At 38.9% G+C, this 23,292-nt stretch overlaps 1 protein-coding gene across 3 annotated transcripts in view; it reads right to left on the bottom strand.

The window, feature by feature from the left end:
* Positions 1-23,292, bottom strand: part of FBXO11 (F-box protein 11) — a 78,712-nt gene that overhangs the window by 8,047 nt on the left and 47,373 nt on the right. For all 3 annotated transcript variants that reach the window (XM_074817692.1, XM_074817694.1, XM_074817693.1), the window contains exons 6-12: positions 22,416-22,499; positions 22,204-22,336; positions 17,041-17,147; positions 16,831-16,942; positions 11,629-11,735; positions 11,405-11,542; positions 280-497 (exon numbers count right to left, since the gene is read on the bottom strand). In XM_074817692.1, coding sequence (XP_074673793.1) covers positions 280-497; positions 11,405-11,542; positions 11,629-11,735; positions 16,831-16,942; positions 17,041-17,147; positions 22,204-22,336; positions 22,416-22,499 — 899 coding nt within the window. The remainder of the gene's footprint in view (positions 1-279; positions 498-11,404; positions 11,543-11,628; positions 11,736-16,830; positions 16,943-17,040; positions 17,148-22,203; positions 22,337-22,415; positions 22,500-23,292) is intronic.

Raw genomic sequence — 23,292 nt, 5'->3', positions numbered from 1 at the left:
AATGATTATAATACACTGCACCATACTATACATGTACGTAGTGTCTAGGACTGTATGATATTCAGATTTAAACCAGAGAATTTATGTTGTCACTTTGAGAAACACATACTTCCAAGTACACGTCAAGTTAAAAATGCAATTCAACCAAATACAGACAGCAATTTCATTGTTACATTGTATTTACAGTTAATTATAAATAAATGAAATAAAATTGCATTTTTCCCATCCCCAACAAATCTCTTCTTCTAAGTAGTAAAATATCAATGAGGAAAACGATACCTTATTGTTGGGTCACTGTTTGAGGTAATCCAAACACCTGCAAAATTGTTTGCATAGATTTTGTTCTCTATGAATTGTCCTCTTCCTTTTTCATGAACGTAGATTCCTCCAGTCTGGCCGTGATGGATTTCACACCGAACTACCGTAGGATTGGCATACGCTTTCACTTCAAAACCTGCTATCCTGTTTCTGTGTATGTTGCAGCTTTCAAAATAACCCTTAAGACACAAAACATGCAGCTTCCTGTAAAAGTCTTTTTTAAAGTGAGGGCTGTTCCCTACCCTCCCTCCCTCTAAATACAATCCTCATTTAAAAGGAAGCAGTATCAAAATTGACAATATGTGAGTACTCATATAATTAATCAAAACAGCAACTGCCACTATATCCTTTTTTTTCACCCAAAATAAAACACTGTTTCAAAGACACTGTGTTTGCATTGCTATTTGTTACTGCCCATGGAATACCAAGAAAAAATGGCAATTCTAGATATAGCACCTCAAAGAGGACTGGGTATCAAGTTTCCTTAGCAGCTCCTGAGGATCAGACTCCTTTCAAAGGCCATAAAGCCCACAGGTCCAATACAAAAAGGACAGTGCCATGGAGAAACCTACCTACTTATTTTCAGACCCAGAACCATTCATATTTGGTAAGAGTATGATTTATTTAGGAAGAAGCGTCCTAGATTTCTTTGAACTAACTGGTCAGAATAAATACATAAGGATGTGGGAGATGACTGATTTTTTTCAGGGCTGGATTGGTCTGAGCAGCCAACTGGTAAACTTTTTCCCCCCTCCCCTTTTTTAAAGGGTGTACACTTCCATTTAGGCACTGCAATAGTAGCAGTAGGCCTACAAACTGTATTTAAACAAATGCTTTATAAACAGCATAGCTGGGGGGGGGGGGCGGGGGGGGAATGACATTCCACAAAGCCATCCCAGGCATGCTCCTTCTGCTGCACCAACAAGCACTCCTGTAGCAGCACAAACTGGTCCATCTCAGAATTCATCTGGCAAAATAGTTGTTTTCTGCCTAATGATTTCTCCAAGTCTAGTTCATTCCAGGGCCATGTAAAGTAACTGCATCAGTCCTTTCAGAGCATTTTTCTGATGCAGTTTTAGAACATTTTGATACTAAAATTCAATCTATTCTTTGAGGTGAACTTTAATAGTATTATATGCCCATTTTGCCCAACTAAAAGAACAGAAACTAAACAACTGAAAGAGAGGAAGCATCTCTTATTGGAGATGGTAGACAATCACCAAGTGATGTGTTTTAATTTGTGAACAGCTTGGATGCAAGCTCTTGACAGCTCTAACCCGGACTATCTGCAGCGGGCAGCTGCAGAGGGAAGACTGAAAACAGAGCACATGACATTCAGAGCAGTACTCTGCTGCTGACAAACAACCAAAATTGCACTGTCCCTTACATCCAAGACACATGGTCAAAAGAGAATGTGAACCAATCTTAGTTCTTTCTTTTCTCCTAGATGCCTGTCTGTCTCCATGCTCTGCAAAACCATCTATAACAAACAAGCTATATGATTCCAGCTATAGTTTTAGCAGTATCAGTCCTCATCATGCAAAGGTTTAGCTGTTTAATGAACTGGTAACATGTATATAGGTAAAACATTTGACCCAAAAGGAAAGGGGCCAGACTTTCACTGATCTTTGTCACCCTCATAGGCACCTCATCCAAATAGTTTTTCTTGTAGCCACTTCAGTTACTTAGTCTCACTAATTGTGAGACTTGTTTCATTTGCAAGCTACTAAAAAGCACAATTCCTCCTACTGCTCAGTGTAACTGGATTCCAGTGTTTGTATTCGCATGACCTGCTATCATGAGCACCTCAGTCTTTGAGTTTCCACTACCTACCACACGGAAATTACCCACGTTACTGCCAACCTGGGTAGAAAAGCACTCTGTTTCACTGTTGTATTACTTATGTGCTGTGAATTGCTAAGGGACTTCATCAAACATATTTTGATTACAAAAAAAAGCAGAAACACATGCAGTTCAATGAGGAAATCAAGACAGCATGCACTTCTCCCTACTTTGAGGATTGCATCCAGGAAAGGCACTGCACTGATTAAACATTCTCCAAAAAAGTACTATCACAGTGTGCACAGCTGGGCTGCCCAGGCCCCTCTGGGTGACAAATAAAGTCAAATAGAAAAAGCCTACTTTCTGTAAATATTCAGATTTTTTTTCCCCCCAAGGATTTAGGATTAGATTTCTTCAGAGTGAGTCAAGATGTTTGAGTTCTCAAGCAAGCTATGCACTAACAGATGGGGAAGCTAAAGGAGATCTCCTCAGAAATACACCTTCATGCCAACAGGCAGTCTTTGGGACTTCTCATCCCAAATGGAACCACTTTTTTCCCTCATTTTCACTTAAAAGGAAGCCCTCAGAGAAACTTAAGAAAGATGACAATTTGGTATAAACTAAAGCTTAATCCTCTTAATGGAATACATAATTTCAATTAAAAATTACTATACATGGTCTGGTATTTTTTAACTACTTCACACATTATCTTCCCTTTGAGCGCCAAATACGTTGTGACTACAGCAACATGATGAAGGAAAAGAGGTATTTCAGATGTGCTTCACCACAGTCATTTCAGATGCCGTGTAGAAACTGCAAACAAGCAGAGCCTTTATCATGTGGTCAGCAATATCTCTGCAAGCTTCAGCAAGCACTGTTATTTAATAGTAAGTTTTGGTACAAATACTTTTGATTTTTGAAAACAGTACCATATACTATGTAACTTTTAAATTTGCTTGGAACTGAAGTGAAAGAGAAGGCTCCTTCACTTCTGCTTGTGTCCCAGTATATCTATATAATATGCAGCTTCAGAGAGGAACAGAAGAAGTACCTGTAGATTAATTATACTCTGCCCACTATGTCCTAGAATACCATAACAACACTTGACAGCAGAGTACAAGTGTCATTTCTTCAAGAAGTAGAAAATGGAGCCTTCAAAATGATTGCTCTTCTACCTTCTCAAAAAAAGTAGGACCACTGATTCACAAAAAACTGAGAATTTGCTGTAAGCCTCTGTGAAGGAAGTGTTCCTCAAAAGGAAGTGAATTTTTTTTTAAAAAAATCTACATCTCAAATTCCTTTATAAGGCTGACTGCTGGGTCAGAAAGTCAAGGCTTTCTGCTAGGTAAGATTCTGTAACATTCAATATTCATACAGAGAAACTACATTACAAAGTTCACTCCACCTCAGAGTCAGCTTAAGCCAAACTACTGACTTGGAGCTGATGGAGTTAAACCCAGCGTATTTCTGCACTTGTGGAAGCCACATCTGAACACCACCTGTGTGCATAATTATTAAACTGAGTTCAGTTAAACCAACAGAATTGCTGTTTGTCAGAAATGCATGCTCTTCCAGTCCTGAGCAACCACCTCATTTCCAGACTGCCTATTTCTTATGTCTTTCTCTGTTGAAACCAACTAGTTCTTCCACCCCTAGGGAGAAGGGCTAAACTTATCTCAGTCTTTAAGAAGCCCCCAGGCAATCCCCGGTATCTTTTGCAGCCACCACAGCCGCTCCCCTTCAAAAGGCATTATTGTGTCTTTGAACTATATCCTCTCAAAGGTGTCTTCCCTTTAAAAAAAAAGTGAACTTCTGGATCCCAAGAAATCACAAGTGGGTTCAGACAACATCTTCTTCTTGGAAAGTTAACAAATATTTTGTTAACAAGGAAATTGTGTTTCTAAGTACGGAGTTAAGTGATCTATTATCCATCGGGCTCACTAATACTGTTTGAAAACCCAAAGCTTACTTCCAGCTGCAGGTATAACCATTAACACCATTAGAAACAGCCTGTTCCCTTCTTACCACTTCCAACAGCACACACAGACTGCCCAACCTGCAGGTCTTAAGCTCTGTCCAGCTGTCAGGCAGCTCAAGCCCAGATCCTTTATGAAGACTCTGCCAGGTGGCTATTAGGGTCAGGAAGGTCAATAATACTCCTCTGCACAGAGGGATTGCAAGCATTATATTGCATCCTTCTTTTAAGAATGATTTCCAAGCGTGCTGTGTATTTTACTTGTATTTTGTGATGGTTTCTGGTTGTAACTCATCAACTAGCAGGGAAAGAACCCAGAGGACGCAGCCCCTGGCAGTGCCAGGATTGCATAGTATGAAAAAGAGGCCTCTGATTAGTAAGAAGGAATAAGGGATGCATGTGGAAAAAACCTGTTACAATCTTACACAAAAATACCAAGGGTAAGGAGACTCAAAACACCTTAGCAGTATCCTGCTGCTTGAAAAATCCTATATGTTAAAAAGTAGCTCTGTACACCAAATTTATTTAAAATACCAGGCAAATCATTAGCTATGGGCAAAAGACAACAGCTACAGTAACAGAAAGTGTGGGCGAGAACACATCGCTGCAGCCTGTCAAGATCCAAGCAGAGAAACTAATCATGAACAAAAACCACAGTAATGGTAATGATGTTTCCACACACTACTTACTATACAGAAAAAGTTGATGTGATGACAGAAGAAGGGTCCTGCACTGCTGGACAAGCTCAGACTACTAATCAAGGCTAACTCAGAAAGTGAACTTGTTTTATTTTTTTGCTTTCTGCATTTTATCTAGTCTAACAAATACTGCTTTGAAACGCATTAGGGTTAAAACTTGTAACCGATGGGATTCTGTTCACTGCTTTGCTTCTCAGAGGAATTTTTCCCCCATGTATTTCTAAAAGGGCTTTCTGTCTCAAAGATCACAACATCGCAGAAACACAGAGGTATTTCATTTTATTTTTGAACAATACAGGTATTAAAAAAAAGATAATTATGCAGGCTTTAACACCTCCTATTCCCAACAGGGTAAAAAAAAAAAAACCAAAACAGAAGACCAAACAGAAGAAGGTAAGAAAAAAAAAAACCCACATAAAGAAATGAACTGCTAAAGAGTATCTGACACTGTATCAACTTAAATAGCAGTAAAGTGTGACTGACAGTATAAAAAATATGTTTATAAAAACCTGCCTCCCAAAGCCTGGAATGGTCTTTATTTGAGAGTTGGTAGATTTTATAAAAATCCAAATGCAGCATAAAGAAAACCACACTCAAGACTCAAAACAAACCCTTTATTTTTAGTGCATATGAAAAATTTGCTATTGCAGCAAAAGGCCAATCAAGCTTTTATGCAATCTGTATAGAAACTGGCATAAGCTTCATTTATACATTTTGGACTTTATATACACACTTCTTCAAAATTATCTGATTTGTGGTATTTAAAAGACTGAGCTGCCAAGTAGTCACAATCACCCAACTTAAGACACATGTTACTATACTTTTCTTTCATCAAAAAAACAAGCGATAGTGCTACATTTCTCATTTGGGAGCAATGAAGACTGTTTTGCCTAGATCTCACCTTTGAACTATAAAGTTATGCTTATTCTTACAGTAAATCAGAACTCTGTTGTTTGCATACAACTACTAAGTACAATTTATGACGAATGTCTGGTAACTCGCTCGGGCAACTGGCAAGAAAGGTCACTGTAAGGCACTGAGGGCTGCCAATGCCATGCTGCATTTTTAATGCCTGCTTGTTAAACATTTGGCACAAGCACTGAGGCAAATGTCAGAATATTGCCAGTTTAAAAATAAGAGGTTAAGTTTCTACAAGTATCAAAACACAAAGAACAGTCTGAGAGCATGAAACTGAAATACAAAGCACTCTTGAACCTTTCAGAGCCAGCACTGCAGCACAGAAACCCACGGGAAAAGAACATGTAGGGTAGGAATTCAGCCCTGGAATGTACTTATCCCACTTCATGCTCACAAGCAATGAGAAAAAAAAACCCACACCCAAAAATAACTGAAGGGAAGCAAGAGAAGTGAACATAGAAAATCCATTAATTTGTTTAGGTATGTAAGATTTGTATCTGAAAGATACCATGTCACTTAAAGAGTATGTAAATATTACCAATGATGTAATTTCATCAACACTTATCACTAGCTGATACAGAACAGAGGACACTGCCAAAACCAGACTTTGAGATGGAAGGGGGGGGTAATCTTTCAAAGGAGTTTATGACTGAGAAAGATTGCAATAATATTTGCAGCTGAGATAAATATTATTCACATGTTCTCTTTAATGTGCTAGTGTTTCCTTTAAACAAAAAAGAAAAAGTTATTTCTATTCCATTTTGCTAGTGATATCACACTGATCCCAGCATTGGAACAGGCATTCCGCCGGTAAGAAAATAGATCAAATACACTTTTATTTCAAATGAATCAAGTGAATTCAGTCTGGCTTTTAGATTTTTTTAATATTTCAATTCTCATAGTTAATATTTATACTTCAGTACTTAAACAAGAAGCGACTCCTAGCCAGACTTCCCAATTAACCCTCAAGCCTATGTACAGATATCTCCCCTCCAGGAGTTACTGAAGCACTCTTCTTTATCAGCTTTTCTATAGCTGAAATCACTTCATTACATGTTTCTGAGCCTGGGAGGGATGTATGGATGTATGTATCCACTGAAGTGGATTAGGAATGCTTATACAACACGTTAATACAGCTTAAATGAGGCAGCGGCAGTGTTGAAACAGTGGGATAATATAAAACAAAGACATAACATCTCAAGTTTACCACCACTCTTTGCAAAACGGCCAAACAACTACGTGTCTAGAGAATATAAAATGATGTAAAGAAATCTGCCAAGAAGGCTGCTAGAAGGGCATTCTTCTGGGCTGCTATAATCTTGCCTGACACAGAACAAATACGCTCCTTCAAATGTAACTAAGGGAGTGGAGAAGAGACACCTAACAGAGCAGAATCCCACCACATTTGACCTTCCACTGGCAAGATTTTATGCCAGCAGCAAAAATAACAGCACTCCGTGACCTGTTTACCCTCCACTGAGACCAGAAAACTGCAAATCAAACAACTGCAACTAGTACTGCATTGCTCCTTTACCTCTACCTCCCCAGCAACTTGGCTGGAAAGGAGAAAGGCCTCACTAGTTTCTATCCACAGTGGATTTTCTTTTAATACTATTTCCAGACTGCTACCACTCATCAAGAACCTGACCAGATTTGGGTTAGAACTAAAGCAATAGAACAAGTACTTACAAGAGAAGATACCCTAACAAAGGGAAAAAAGATCCACAATTTACTGAGCCTAAGAACACCCAGACAGGGATGAAAATATCGATCTTCAAAAACCAGCTGCTCCTCTTCTTCCTCTTACCCATGATAAAACTACATTGGCTTTTTTTCTGAAAGCTTGCTACGTTATGTATTAGCTATAGCTGCATTAATCATTCATCAAAATTATGGAAATTTATTTCCCCCAAGAAATGTCTTATTACACATGATTATTATTTTATTCAATAGGCATCTGAGACCTAGCCAACAGTTCCCCAACAAACAACACACAGAAAATCCTCATGTAGAAGTTCAGTAGGAAAGCTAAAGCATTTTAGTACCTGAATTAACAAACATTTTATTTAGGAGTAAGATTACTTCAAAATGGTGGACTATAGTTTCCTTGGAGCAAGCATCAAATGAGTCCAAGTTAAAAATTGATGTCTACTGTAGTTAGGTCTCTGAACATACTAAAGGGGGGGTGCGGGGTAGTGGTGACAGCAAGTTGAAATACATGAGAGATATAGAAGAAACAGTGGATCCAAAGGTCAGAAGATAAAGTAAGAAAATTTACATTGGAAAACAGGGGTCCAGTCTACAAGCTATGGACTCATCTTTCTCAGGGACTAAGTCAGATCTACCAGAAAAACTACTACTTAGATGATAAAAGACATTTACTTAAGAAAAATATCCGTGGATATAACCTAGCAGGTCTAATCATGATCTTCCTGCCAAAGAACAGGCCTAGCATATATTTAGCCATAGCTAGGCAAGAAGTGTGTCAGGTAGTAAGGCTAGAAACAAAGTGTATGGAGGAGAATATGTGCTAGTATCCCAGAGTACGTGAAAAGTGCACTGGTTTGGCTGACCTCATTCTTCAGCAGCATTCTGAAATCAAGATTGTTACAGTGAGGTTTTCATTACAGCAGCAGCACAGCACTAGAGAAAAGGTTCCCATTTAGCTACAGCACCTTTAAAAACGCAACCCTCAAAGCAACTGACTATACAGCTTATTACTCTCTATCACCAAAGCTACAGGCAATCCATGTCCTGCAGTACCCAACACCTACAGCAAGATAATCAAATTCTGTGGTATCCTTGTGAAGGCAAAAGGGAATCTGAAAATCATGTGGATTTTGAACATTATACTTGATCTGACAGTGAGCAGTATTAACTTCAGCATCCCTTACTTAGTTTAACATTTAGTTCTCCTTTCTGATCACAGTTTGTACTTTTTATATGTGTAATTTTCATAGAATCATAGAATAGTTTGGGCTGGGACGGACCTTTAAAGATCATCCAGTTCAAGCCCCCTGCAATAAAGCAGGGACACCGTCAACTGCTCAGAGCCCCATCCAACCCAAACTTATTCATTTCCAGGGATGGGGCATCTACCACCTCTCCGGGTGACCTGTTCCAGTGTTTCACCATCCTCATTGTAAAAAATGTCTTCCTTATATCTAGCCTGAACCTACCCTCTTTTAGTTTAAAGCCATTACCCCTTGTCCTATCACAACAGGCCCTGCTAAAAAGTTTGTCCCCATTTTTCTTATAGGCCCCCTTTACAACTGAAAGGCCACAGTAAGGTCTCCCTGGAGCCTTCTCTTCTCCAGGCTGAACCATCCCAATTCTCTCAGCCTGCCCTCATAGGAGAGGTGGTTCCACTTCTCTGATTGTTTGTGTGGCCCTCCTCTGGACCTGCTCCAACAGGTCCATGTCTTTCCTGTGCTGAGGACTCCAGTACTCCAGGTGAGGTCTCACCAGAGCAGAGTAGAGGGAGAATCACCTCCCTTGACCTGCTGGCTACACTTCTCTTGACGCAGCCCAGGATATGGTTGGCCTTCTGAACTGCAAGCACACACTGTCAGCTCATATCCAGCTTTTCATCCAACAGGACCCCCAAGTCCTTCTCAGCAGGGCTGCTCTCAATGCCATCATCCTCCAGCCTGTATTGATACCTGGGGTTGCCCTGACCCACCTGGCCTTGTTGAACTTCATGAGGTTCACAGAGGCCCACTTCTCGAGCTTATCAGGTCTCTCTGGATAGCATCCCGTCCCTCAGGCATGTCAACCACATCACCCAGCTTGGTGTTGTCCACAAACTTACTGAGGGTGCACTCAGTCCCACTGTCGAAGTCATTGATGAAGATACTAAACAGTTCTGGTCCCAATACAGACCCCTGAGTGACACCACTTGTCACCGATCTCCATTTGGACACCAACCTGTTGACCACTACCCTCTGGATGCGACCATCCAACCAATTCCCCGAACAGACCACCCATCAAATCTGTATCTCTCCAATTTAGAGAAAAGGATGTTGTGGGGGACCATGTCAAAGGCCTTAACAGAAGTCCAGACAGATGACATCCATAGCTCTTCCCTTGTCCACTAATGTAGTCACTCCATCACAGAAGGCCACTAGGTTGGTCAGGCAGGACTTGCCCTTGGTGAAGCCACACTGGCTGTCTTGAATCACCTCCCTGTCCTCCATGTGCCTTAGCACAGCTTCTAGGAGGTGTTCCATGATCTTCCCAGGCACAGAGGTGAGGCTGACAGGTCAGTAGTTCCCAGGGTCCTCCTTTCTACCCTTTGTAAAAATCAGTGCAATGTTTCCATTTTTTTCCAGTCATCAGGAACTTTACCTTATTGCCATAGCTTTTCAAATATCATGGAGAGTGGGTTGGCAACTACATCAGCCAACTCCCTCGGGACTCTGGGATGCATCTCGTCAGGTCCCATAGACTTGTGTATGTTCAGGTTCCTCAGGTGGTCATGAACCTGATCTTCTCTTACAAGTGGGAGGGACTTGGCTCTCCCAGTCCCTGTCTGGCAGTCCATCCACTCGAGAGGTGTGGGAAGAGAGACTGACAGTGAAGACTGAGGCAAAAATGTTGTTGAGTACCTCAGCCTTCTCCTTGTCCATTATTATCAGTTTGCCAGGCTTGCTCACCAGGGGCCGCTACACTTCCTTTGACCTTCCTTTTCTGGCTGACATACCTGCAGAAGTCCTTCTTGTTCTTTGCATCCCTTTCCAAGTTCATCTCCATCCGCGACTTGGCCTTCCTCACCCTGTCCCTACACAACCGGGCAGCGTCCCTATACTCTTCCCAGGGCACCTGTCCGTGCTTCCACTGCCTGTGCATTTCCTTCTCGCCCTTTAGTTTGACCAGCCCGTCTCGACCCATCCATGCCAGTCTCTTGCCTTCCTTTCCTGATTTCTTACACCTGGGGATCAAGAGCTCTTGCACTCTATGGATTGCATCCTTAAAGATCTGCCATTTTATGAGTGACTATAAGAAAAATGCTCATTTTACCAGCTGGGAGGGCGGGAACTGGGACATTGTCATTCAAGCAGAAAAAACAACAATTTGGCACTGTTTGGAAGACATGCAGATTATTTTGCTAAAACATATCAGCAAATAATCATCATCTATTTCAGTTGCAAAAATCCATTCTGTTTATTTCAAGGGCTATGCAAACTCATTACTCGCTACTTTACAAGTACATGGAAGTTATCACCTTCATCCCACAGAAACAAAGTTTTTTATGAAAGAAGGCCTGAATTCTAAAACAAAATTATGTGTTAGAATTCCACAACTAACTCCATGCTAGAAAAGTCTTCTTCCTAGAGAAGTCGGACATACTCTGTTTCAGAGATTTAACGTTAAAATAAGACTAAGTCTCCACAGAGAATTTTATCTCATTTTAAGATCTTCCAGCACCTTATTTTTTGTTCTGTTTCAAAGCAAGAAGAATGAAGCAATGGTGTAAATGTAAGCCCTACCATTTACATCCTATTTCAAGAGGTATTTTGTCACTGCAACATAATTCAATGTAACAGGCTGTCAATCAACTGCAAAAAGCTTACTTAAACGTCTTTTAGCTAAAATTGTTTTTAAAGTGTAAAAGCATGGTTTTTTAAACATTTCTCCAATGACAGGCAAGATGTGAAGCCTTTAGCTACACAACATCTATATTTCTTTCTTCAAAAGAAAACATATACATTACCATGCCATGGTCAAAAGTGAAAACACCAACATCACGTCCATGATGAATGTGATTCCGTCTGATAATGGGATTTCCATGGTTTTTAACCCAAATCCCTGCTAATGCATTATTGGAGATCTCATTGTCCTCATATATTCCCTGGGAAATAAAAATGTCAATTAAGATGGCAATCAAAACCAGTAAACAACTTTTATCACAGTAAAGAAATTGATATCAAAAAATACCTGTGCATGGTCTGTAATATAAAGTCCAACATTTTCACAGTCGCTGATGTTACAGTGTTTAATAGTAGGACAAGCTCCCTGGCCACTAACACATACTGCAGAGCCAACTGGAAGAAAACAGTACAGTTACCATAGCTTCAAAGCATAGTGTATTTATAAATAGTCTGGCAGTGCTTTTGCAAGAAAAGTTAGTGTGAACTGATATTTAAAAAAGATTCCGCGTGCACAGTGCCAAAGCATTGCAAGCCACAGGCAGAAAAACACTAATGTCATCATTTTGCAGAGGCAAAAAACCGAGGTAGGAGTTGCTTTAAAATCACTCTACCAAGGTTACACAGCTGCGTATGATTGCCAGAATAGACAATAGTTTATATAATAATTCATGCTTATGAAAGTTCTCACTCATTTGTTTCCCTATGGTAGGCCCACTGTATACTGACTGTTCACAACAGACAAAGGACAACAGAAATACAATAAAATTCTATGCTAATTACTGCCTTATTTTACTTCCCTTTAAACTTTCATAGCCCAGTACTTCAAAGAGCCCAAACAAATAATAATTTTGTAGCACACAAAGACACACTGTCTAACTGCAGATGAGCAGGAGACAAGCAGCAATCTGAAGTACAGAACTACACATCAGAAACCAACAGGTCTCTTCCCAGCTCAATTACAAAGCTCCTTGCTGCAGCTCCTTGGATGATTTCAGCTACCATGACATTACCCAGAAAACAAACTCTTTTCAGGCAACTAGGACTCAAACTGCTCAGGACGTCATCAGATCAGCTCAATTCCCTGAACTCCATGAAATATGAAAACATGAAATTCCGCAGCCACTAAAAATCAACGGAAGATACACAGTGATTTCAGAAAGGTAAGACCTCATCTCAGGGTATCTGGCCTACATAACACACACGCTCCCCACAATTAAACAGCACTAAGTAAGCAAGCCAGTACATGCTCTATTAGTAAGTTTTCATATTACCTTCTAGCATAGTATGACAAAGACTGTACTTTAATAATTCACAGACTCATTTACAGAGCTTTTCTTTAGGATTTAAAACAAAATTTATTTTGATTGTCTAGTCTGACCTTATGAATTATACAGGCTATAATAATTCCCTGAATTAATTCCTGCTTCAATTCTAGTAGAAGGAACTTCAGCACATATCTTTTAGAAACACATTTAATTTTCATCTGAATATTTCCAAGAACTGAAAAACCACCATAAAGCTTGTTAGCTGGTTACAGAATTGTTACCCTGTTAATTTACACTTTAATTACTCATCTGAATTCCTCCAACTTTAGCACCCAGTTACTGGTTCTCTTTATACCAGCGTATGCCATACCCAATGCATGCACGTATTTAGTGCAAGCAATTTACCCCTTCAGCCTTATCCTTGATAAAGTAACGAATTGCAGTCAGTATGTTTTTCATTACAACTGAGTTTTTGTGCTTTATCTTTTAGGACTTTTTGTGGAACTGTTTCTAAATTTTCAATAGGTTGCTATGGACACCAACCAGGAAAGAGTACTTTATTCTGAAGCAGGACCAAGCAGAGACGTAATACAGTCTCCACTTCCGCTCAGTATTCCCACAGGTATAACTAAGGATCACATCAGTTCTTCTGGCCACTCTACACAAGAGCTCATATTTACCTGTTTACCCCCAATGACTCTTTAAGCTTTTCCCAGGAATCCAGATGCCTGGGAGAGAGGTTTATCACTTGAAACTAGGAACCAAAGCGAGTTGTGTGTAGAATTTCACACTTGTTCACACTAATGTGAATGTTGTTTGAGAGCCCACCTTCCAAAAGGGCATAGCAACCCATCCTCCTAGTTATTTATATTAGCCTAAGTCTTCATCATCTACAAGTCTCATCAATACGCATTTTATTTCTTCTCTGCAAGTCATTGATAAAGTGGCTTAAAGTCAAGAAATCATATTTGAAATAGCCACAAAAAAAGACATCTATAATTACCCTGAAAGTTATTTTTCATCTATTTAACATGTGCTCTGCTAATTCTGTAAAATTCTAATGTTTTAAAGGCACTATACATTGAAGTCAAATATTTTTCAAGGGTCTATGCAACTATATCAGGACTGCTACCTTCTTTTAGTCAGTCATCAAAAATGCTAACAGTGTGATGCAACCATTATAGCTTTCTGTAAATACACATTAATTTGCTTCAATCATAAATTTTAAATTCTTGATTGACCAAACCCCCACATTTACTATCTCATTATTCTACCCAGGATCAATAGGCAGTACTATTTGCCATACTTCATCCTGTTTAGCCTCCTCATGCCACCCTCCTCCCCCTCACCCTCCCCTGGGACATACACTATCTCACCCAGGTTTAAAGTTACTGTTGATACTTAATAGGAGCCCAGAAGATTTCTTGGCCAGTTCTTTTTAAACTCCTGCATGATTTTAGAATGTCTATTTTTACAGCTGTTTAACCTCATCCACGGTTACTGTCGAGTGGAACATATTTCATTATCCCTCTAGGGTATGAGCACATTTATCATTCCTGCCTATTCTCATTAAATATGGAACAAAAATTACACAACACTTTGCCATTCAAATTCTTCCATTCTGTGATGGATCAGCATCACTGCTAAAAACCTCCCTTTGTTCCCCAAGTTAAGTCACAAGCACTGTCTCTTCTAGGCAGATCTTATATGATCTTGTTTATCAAGTTCTTGGGGGGGCGGGGGGGGGGGGGGATATTTTGTTGGGGCTTTTGTGTTTTGGGGGACAGGGTTCCCACAGTTTCCTGCAATTCCTAGCTTCCTATTTATATTATTTGCTAATAACTTCTCACTTCTTGTATTCCATAATTGTTTTCACTCCCCTTTCTTCTACCTGTTTTGGTGACACCAAGAAACTGGATTTTTGGGAACCCAGTGCAATGTTCCAAAAGCATACCCCTATCACATTTTGCTTAAAGGAAAGCAATTTTTGTTCTGACTCACTTCACTGGACTTTCATTATTGATTGTGTGAAACTGGTCCTTTTAGAGTACCAAGCACATGTATTACCGGTTTAGGCTTTATTTTGTTTACTCAGAATATAATGATTGCACACACTTAAGCAATACTTAAGAAAAGGCATATTGCCATCCACCACTTCTTTTATCCATCAAGATGAGGACTAACACAGGTTTCCTCTACAATGGATGCAATAGAACCTCTAGACTCAGGATCTTGCCATTTAAACTTTATTTTAAAATATTTCAAAGATGCTTTGGACTGGCAGGAAGACTTCCAGCTTAAAAAATCACTCACACTTACATAGCTCCCATCTTTACATATGACATACATTAAGAACTTTACATATGACATAATGTAGAAATATGCTTTAATGCAATTAGGAGATCTACAGAAAGGGTATCAAGCATGTCCTAGGAAAGATATTTTGAACGTTTATGGATCAATGTTTCAGAGATGTCATTAACTTGGAAGCAGTAAATGTCTTTTCTGGCAGACTGCCATTCTTCCTCCCTTTTTACACACCCCCCCAGTACTTCCTGAGTAGGTTACAGCAAGGCTTGGTAGGATTAGAAAGTCAATAAAAATTAATAATCAATAAGTGATGATAGTACAGCCTACACACACCCTCCAAAACTGACCAGAAAACTTTTGAAAAGAGAAGCAACAATTCAATGCAGCAAGCATTCAAACATCCAGAGTACTGAAGAGGGCAAAAGTCCAAAATTCTCAGAAACAGTCTTCTATAACAAAAAGTGGTCATGAAAATATTATCAAAGCTTAATTTTGATAAGCGATTTTCACAAAAACATCAAGACCTACTAGTTTATCTATAAACACATCTTTCAGTATGAAGCCATGCAGCTCTTTGAACTACTTCTATAACCAAGCTGAATGTGGTCCAGGGTCCCCAATATTGGTACATAGGAACTTCCAGAACAAATTTTCTTTGTATACTTCAACTAGTATCAATCAGTATTTAGCATTAAACAAAGAAATAAAGATACTGAGAGCAGCTAGCTGTCCTTTGTTCCTCTTTTTTCATTTTTAACACTTCCACACATTAGCTGATATGTCTCCAATAAAACAGATGGTGATGCGAAGAGCGTAGAGCTGCCTTGACCGAAAGTGAAGTAGTGTTTTATAGCCTGAAACCTCCAGGAAAAAGCGTACCTTCCTCTACAAGGCACAGAGAAGGAATCCTTCCACCATTCTTATTACAGTGCCCTGCAGAATTCCTTCCTCCATAGTTTGTACCAGAAAAGTATAGTTTTCGTATCTAGTTGAAGATCTTGTTTCCTTTAGGTTGAGCTGAGCAACCTTTACGCACAGCCTGCTGTGTAGATCCATTCCATTTCACTACCTGAACTTAGGTATATAAAGTTCATATTGCTATTTCCATGAAAAGACTCATTATCTTAATTCTCCCGTACCTCTTCTTTCTGACACTCTAAACTCCACTGGTTGTGTTTGGTTGTACTCAAACATGTTAAACTTGACATGCCTTGTGTCTAGTGATCATGATCTGTTATGGCTTCCTGCCAACATCTGAACTGCCATCCAGCCTCTCACTTACACTGTCTCTGACCCTTCCTTTCCTGAATCTAGATTACCAGTGTTTCCCAAATCAGGCGGTATAAATTCCTTGTTATTTCTGATTGTGAAATGAGCCTGACTTTCCACACTATGCATTTCTTCTGCCTGTATAGCTAGGAACTCATACTTTGAGTATGTCAAATAATTCCACCTGACAGGAAAGTGAGTTTAGCTTAGCAGTTACAGCCCACAACTGGTTTAATTCCATCAATCCCAATACTGCATATTACAATGAACCTAACGTAAAAGCCCCATGTGTGTCCCCTTCAAATGCCCTCTCCTGACAGCTACAACACTATATATATCAAAACCAGGCAAGTTTATATAAAACTATCACTTTTCAGGTTTTAAACTAACTGCCCAGAGAGTCCAAACTGATTCAAATAGAAGACCAAGTATACATTATCACAAAAGTCTTGGACACAAAGAAGTCACTCTAATACTGCCATTTCAAGGCAAATAAGGCTTGCAGACCCATAGTAACACTTGCATCAAAAAATCAAATATGCCAATAGTGATCATAATCAATCTGTGTACTGCTTCCATGTGCCCTGGTTAGTTTAGTCACTTTAAACACAGCATTAATTTTGAACAATAAAAAGCCCACTAACCCGTACAAGTACTTCGAATAATACAGTGATCTATAATTGGACTGCAGTTCACGGTAATCTCTAAGCAGTGGTGTGCATTGTGGTGCTGAGCAGATTTGTCATCAGGGTTGAACTGAAAAAGAAAGACAACACAGAAATGTAGTATTTATTTAATTGCTCAAGCATTAAAATGCAATTATTAAAAGCTCTGCTGAAGTTTGAGATTCTTACCCTGATTGTCATATATCCAACATAGGCATCTTCAGAACCCTCCATAAAAACAAAGGTGGAATCTCTAGTGTTTTCTATTATAACTTTATCTGCTACTTTTCCAGGTGCTGTGAAGAAGACATTTATTAAGTCTTAGTTTATGCCACTGAAAAAAAAAAAATTCTCAAAAGACTTTTCAAAGCAACAAAGGAAAAAGAACACTATTCTTGGCACATAAATAGTCTTCATTGTCAGAAGAATCTTAACGTTTCAAAGACAGTGAAGAATCTGGTCTTTAAGACAATCTTGCACTTATTTAACAATCTAGTTCCACAAGAAAAATCTTATCTTGTACAGAGCTAGTTTTTGACTATTACTTATTACGACCTGAATTAACAGTTTGGACACCAGTCTAGAGGCGCTGTAATTCTGTTACTAAGCACAATTTATTTTGGTATTCTAAAACTTTTATTAAAGCTAAATACATACATTTCATCACTAATTTGAACCAATTTAAACAACTACTTAGTAATCTGCTCATGACCTACGAGTGACCTTTCCACACTTCTCAAATCTAAGATTCAGAGTTTTGAATTTGTCTTCATTATTCTTTAGAAGAAAAGGTTCTAAAACTAGATTGAACTATACTTATGAAACTATGTACAGAAGGTTTCAAAACGGTTCATTTGCAAGTTCCTATAATCTGCAAACTGATTTCCTGTGTTAGCAGCAAGGTTCTGCTCCATTCTTTATCCTTAATCCAAAGGAAGGAATGTTTACATTGGTATGGCAACCACCAGCAGAGGGAGCACAAGTTAACAACAGTCTTTGGTATAAATTCAATGATACTCATTCACAAGCAAGATAGTTTGATTCAAAACTGCACATTAAACATGCAAGCCAGAAGAAGCCTTCCTCAATACACAAAATGTAAACATGTAAGTTTCACATATTATAGCAGATAACTTATCTGATAGTAATTTCAAACCATTTCCAACTTGAGACACGCAAACGTGACCAGGTATTTGCCCTAAATTCTGTATTTTATTGAAGAGCCTACGCGTAGCATTTCTCATGCACAGATCTTTTTCTGTTGTCTGTTGACACTAGTACAGACAAGTGGTATGTCCTGTTCTTTATCACTCAGGCAGAAAGGTGCCAGTCAGAATGAAGCAACATTTACATCATTATCCAGCTTGTTCTCACTATCTAGAAGCCAGATCTCTGCTTTCATTACTGCAGAACTGCAAATATTTTAAGGTAGCCTAGCTCTTCTTCATACCACTGTTCACTCAGTATTAGATACTAATGAGGACTTGTGACATACAAAGCATTCTTCTGTGGCCTGGTAACATTTCTACATACTCACCATGGTGCAAATGCACTGGCATAAACACAACAGTATATGAAGTTCAGCATGTAAGAAAGCATGGCACCAGAGTGTTGCAGGTGAACCAAAACCAGAAAGTAAATGGAGCCCTTAACAGGAAATGAGGGCTGTAAATTAATATCAGAATTGTGTTCCCTCTTAGGGGGGTAAGGAAAAATTGCACTTCACATTGGGTGCTCTGAAAAACTCAAAGCAGAGAGGTTTGTGGAATTGTGCTTGGAGATGTTTGTCATGCACTTGGATGATGCTCTCTACAGACACCTCCTTCATCTCAGCACATGAGTTACTTTCAGGCCTCTAAGTCTGGGAGGTCCCAGAATGCCCATTATGGAACATGCCGATTAGTAAGACCACTGCACTTAGATCCCCCCCAGAAAAAGGCTGAAGAGGGAAGGAGACTTGCTCAAGCACCGGTTTCATTCTAAATGCATTAAAAAAATTCCCTGCAACTTCCTATTTAATCTTTGCAAAATAATTATTCAGAGAAATACCTACATTTCAGCTTTTGTTTTAGACCACTTTAGAAGAGAGAAACCAATGTAAGGAAGGAAAAAGGGCCACTAATTTTGTAATCAAGCAAAACATAGCTCCCAAGAAGTCTATTTGCTGAAGTCTAAGGAAGTCATGTTCCATGGGATCAGAATTCACGCTCAGTTTAAGAACTAAGATGAGACCATTTAGAAATAATTTAACAGAAAGCCTACGATAAGGGACTGCCTAAAGAATTAAAAATTAACTGAATGTTGCCTCAGAATTGTTTTATTCCTCAAAAGGAATAAGACAATTTCACTTTTCAGTGCATTAATAGAAAATTAACTACATTCTGCAGGAAATAATTGTGACCCTGTTCAAACATATCAGGCAAAAAAATGCAGAGGCCCTTTTAGATCTTGCAGTCTGGAAAATCTACAGCAAAGAACACAGCTCTAAACTAGTCTAAAACACAGTTTTCAATGCAAAGATGCAAAACGGGTGTTTAGAGAGCAGCTTGGGTACCTGAAAGTTCTCTCGCACTCGAAAGTAAAAAAAAACACCTAATTATGACAGTCTTTACCAATTCAGATTTTTCTACCCTTAAAATTACTATAATCCTTATTATTATTATATTTGTTTTCTTGTTTGGAAAATCCCTCTTTCGCTCATGTGCACATTATTTAAGTCAAATGGAAAATAAAGAGGAAAAAGTGAAAGCTGTATCTCCTAAAATACAGAAAAAAACAAATATTCAGTGAAGATTCTGAGATCAGGACACATGACTGTACAACTGTTGAGACTCAGCTATTAAGACAAGAGACTTCATATCTTGAATGAGAAGAGCACTCCATGGAAGGCTTGTATTCCTGCAGTAATCTGACACGCCCTCCTCAACCCTGGAAAATAGAATTCTTTTAAGAAATTCATATGTATTTCTGTCCACTGAACCAGATGCATCGATCTCCTTACACAACTTCTACTCTTGCTTCTTACTTGTCGGTTCAGATAAACCACAGTACTAGTAATACCTCAAAAGGCTTCCTTCTGAACCTTCTTCCCCTAGATTTAAGGAAAGAAAGAAATAACCTCCAAATTAAACAGAACAACAAACCCAGATTACCAGGCATTATTCTGTAAGACTATTTTGCTTATGAAACAGCAGAAGCTTCCTGAAAGTTTGAGGTATGTAAAGCTGCCTTTCTAATAATGTTGTGCTTCTTCAGAAGTTGCGAGAAGAAACTATTAAAGAAATATGAGTAGAACTGTGGAAAGATTTGGTGCTGCCTTAATCCTACCATTCTGAAAAGCATGCCAGACTGAACAGAGAAGAGGTGGTTCTCCAAGGCTTAGTGGTTCACTTTAATTTGTTTTCTTTTCCAGACAAATGAAAATTGACTCCCTCTACAATGTCACTGACCATTCAGTGGAGAAAGTCTGAGGAAGTGAAGAGTCAGCAGTGCCAGAAACTGAAATATAAATACATCCAGCATTTCTGGATTTCTCTTGGAGGTTTTGTTCCCCAAGACAGTTATTATGTTACAAAAATACATAATGCAGATCCCTTGCTTTTAAAGAACTGCAGTTAAGATAACCTAAGTTATTCAGAAAAACAGTTAATTCCAGTGAACGGGAAAGCAGACGGCCTTTCAAGACTTAAAAGGAGCCAGAGAACATGCAGAAATTTAACCAGATATCAAAGATGTCATTTCAAGTTCCACAAAGTAACTGAGAAATTTTGTATCTTAGGACAGTGCTGATCCAATTCCTTCTGGATTTTAAACGCTTCTCAAATATGACTTGCCCTATTTGTACTGGCATCTATTACTGTCATCCCCCGTCTGAAACAGAAGCCGGGGGTATTTCGTTATTTGTCTAAGGCCACAGCTGCAGTAGCAAGCACTGCAGCTAACAGGAGTCATACTACAGAGTGAAGTACTGCTGAGGATCAGACATCCACACCACATGAGCTGCAGAACATGGGTAGAGGAGACAGTGACTTTGGACTAGTCCTAGCCTGGTCCCTCTGACTGAATGTACACCAACTACTAGAGTACAGTAAGAGTATTCCAGGAACATGTCTCTTAGTCTCATCCAAAAGGAATCCAGTTTATGCTCCAAAACCTCTCCACAGCACAAACCAAAGGACTGTAAGTGGGGATGTTCAGGATGTTAGCTTCAGAAATGTAGTCATGAACTGACAAACTAACATACGCAGCTGCATCTTGCAGATCTGCAGGGACAAGTTTTAAAACTAACACCGGAACAATGTGACTGCATAGCTCAAAACCATTCTCACTGCCACAGCTGCAAAACCCAGGCAAGAAGTGCCACAATAGGCTCACTGAAGAACACCACAGTTGGTATGCAGAACAGATAGATACCTGAAGAGAGGGACTTTAAAAAAAAAAAAAACCCAAAAAACAAAAAAAAAACAAACAAAAACCAAAACCACAAAAACCCAAACCAAACAAACAAGTAAGCAAACAAAAACAAACCCACACCCAAAAAAACCCCAACCAACCAAAAAAACCAACCCAGACAGATAGTATCTCAGAAAAAGCAGGCAGCAGGCAATTCACTTCTAGGTCATCACAGGAGCAAGAGGTCTGAGACCTAACCAAGATCTCTACCAGACATTAAGACAGTCTAAATTCTTACCATGCTATTGTGCTACTGGGGATTAACATGCTCACAGCAGGGACAGGAAAAGCAAACAACTCCACAAGCACCACAATCTGAAGCCAGGTGTATTCTCTTATACTAACTTCCTAAACCTTTCCTATTCTGAAAGTCTTATTTCCTTCTCCATAAAGGTTCTCCTTTAGAGGAACAGTTGGGAGATGAACAGAGAAAAAACCTCCAATCTCAGAATCTTTCTGCTGGATGCTCTCATTTCCTTCCTTGAGATGGAATTACAATGCGGAAGAAAATGGGACAGATACTAATTTGGGCTTGCTCCCACTGCTGGATTCTACTCTGGAGATAGGTTATATATAAACAAATTTCGTAAGAACCACCTGAAAATTTCAACTGCAGTGATGTAACTGAGTATACTTTCTGACAAATACGATTTTCCTCCTAATGAAATAAAAAGATAAATAAATTATTCCAAGAACTAACAAGCAGACAGTGGTACTTCAGTCTGAAGCATCATCTACTTTTTAGTTAGTGACACTTGTACAGAAAATACATATTTACTAGGCTGATGAAGAAAGATGGGCATTTATAGTGAATATATAATACACCAGAATATCTTTGTAATTAAGGTGGTAATTAACACAAGTCACACTTTGAGACAAATATGTTCTCAGTTTAAATACCTGCACCGATCATGGTGATTGGAGATTCTATATATATCCATTCATCAGTATATATACCAGAGTGAACAAAGATAAGTCCATCAAAATGAGCTTCCTGAACTCCACCAAGAGCATCCTCAATGGTATCATAATACTAGAAAAAAAAGGGACAAGTTTAGAAATATCCACATGAAGATATATAAATATTCCCAAGAACTGCTTTAGAAACATACCAACATATTTTCTCTTCCTTTGTATCTTGCAGGATTACTGTAGAAGTGTTCAGCAAAACCTGGCTTTACATGTGCTCCTTTGTACTGAAACAAGGAAAATAGTTTATGATAAGCTTGCGGGTAAGTGGATCTGAAGGCACAGACAAGAGATCTACTAATCCCCTAATTAACAATCCATTTACTGATATCAGTTTGTTCCAGGAACTAGCTATTGTATTCTGACCTCCCATATTAGACACCCAATTTGAAATGGCAACACCAAAAAAGTTTGAGCCTAAGACAGTGATCAACTAAACCAAGAGGCTAACCAACTTACACAGCCAGAAACCTCTAAAATGACTGAAAAGCTTTGTGTACCTTGTCCACGCCACAGCGGATGTTCTTATTTCCATCTTTTGGTATTTTAGCAGGCTTGCCACAAAATAAGCTGCATTTATATGATGAGGAAAAAAGAATCCTATACCTTCACTTTTGATTGAGTACTGAACAAAGAAGCCAGGTCTAGTATTTGTCCTCAACAAGCTTCAGGATTTCATTAACCAGTTACACACAGCATTGTATAAACATTCACCTTGATATTTACTTCCCTTACTTATGTTTTTTCAAATATCATGCCCAGCCATTCTTACAATACCTCTGACACTTTGGATCAGAGGTTCAATCCCATGCCTTAAAAGGTAACTTGTTTAGCTCCAGGCACATCAGCTGTAAATCACTATTTATGCCCAAGTGATTTTATCAATAGACTGTTTAGTTTACTAGAGGAAGATGCATACAAATCTGATAACCAGCATGCACACTGGTTTAATAATATATAACAATATATTTCAAGTTTATTTGCAAGCTACAGACCATGACAATCTCTGCCACAGAATTT

This window comes from Strix aluco, chromosome 3 (genome assembly GCF_031877795.1).
Source record: "Strix aluco isolate bStrAlu1 chromosome 3, bStrAlu1.hap1, whole genome shotgun sequence".
NCBI lineage: Eukaryota > Metazoa > Chordata > Aves > Strigiformes > Strigidae > Strix > Strix aluco.
Note: the sequence above shows the minus strand (reverse complement) of the source record. Positions and strands in the feature narration are given on the sequence as shown.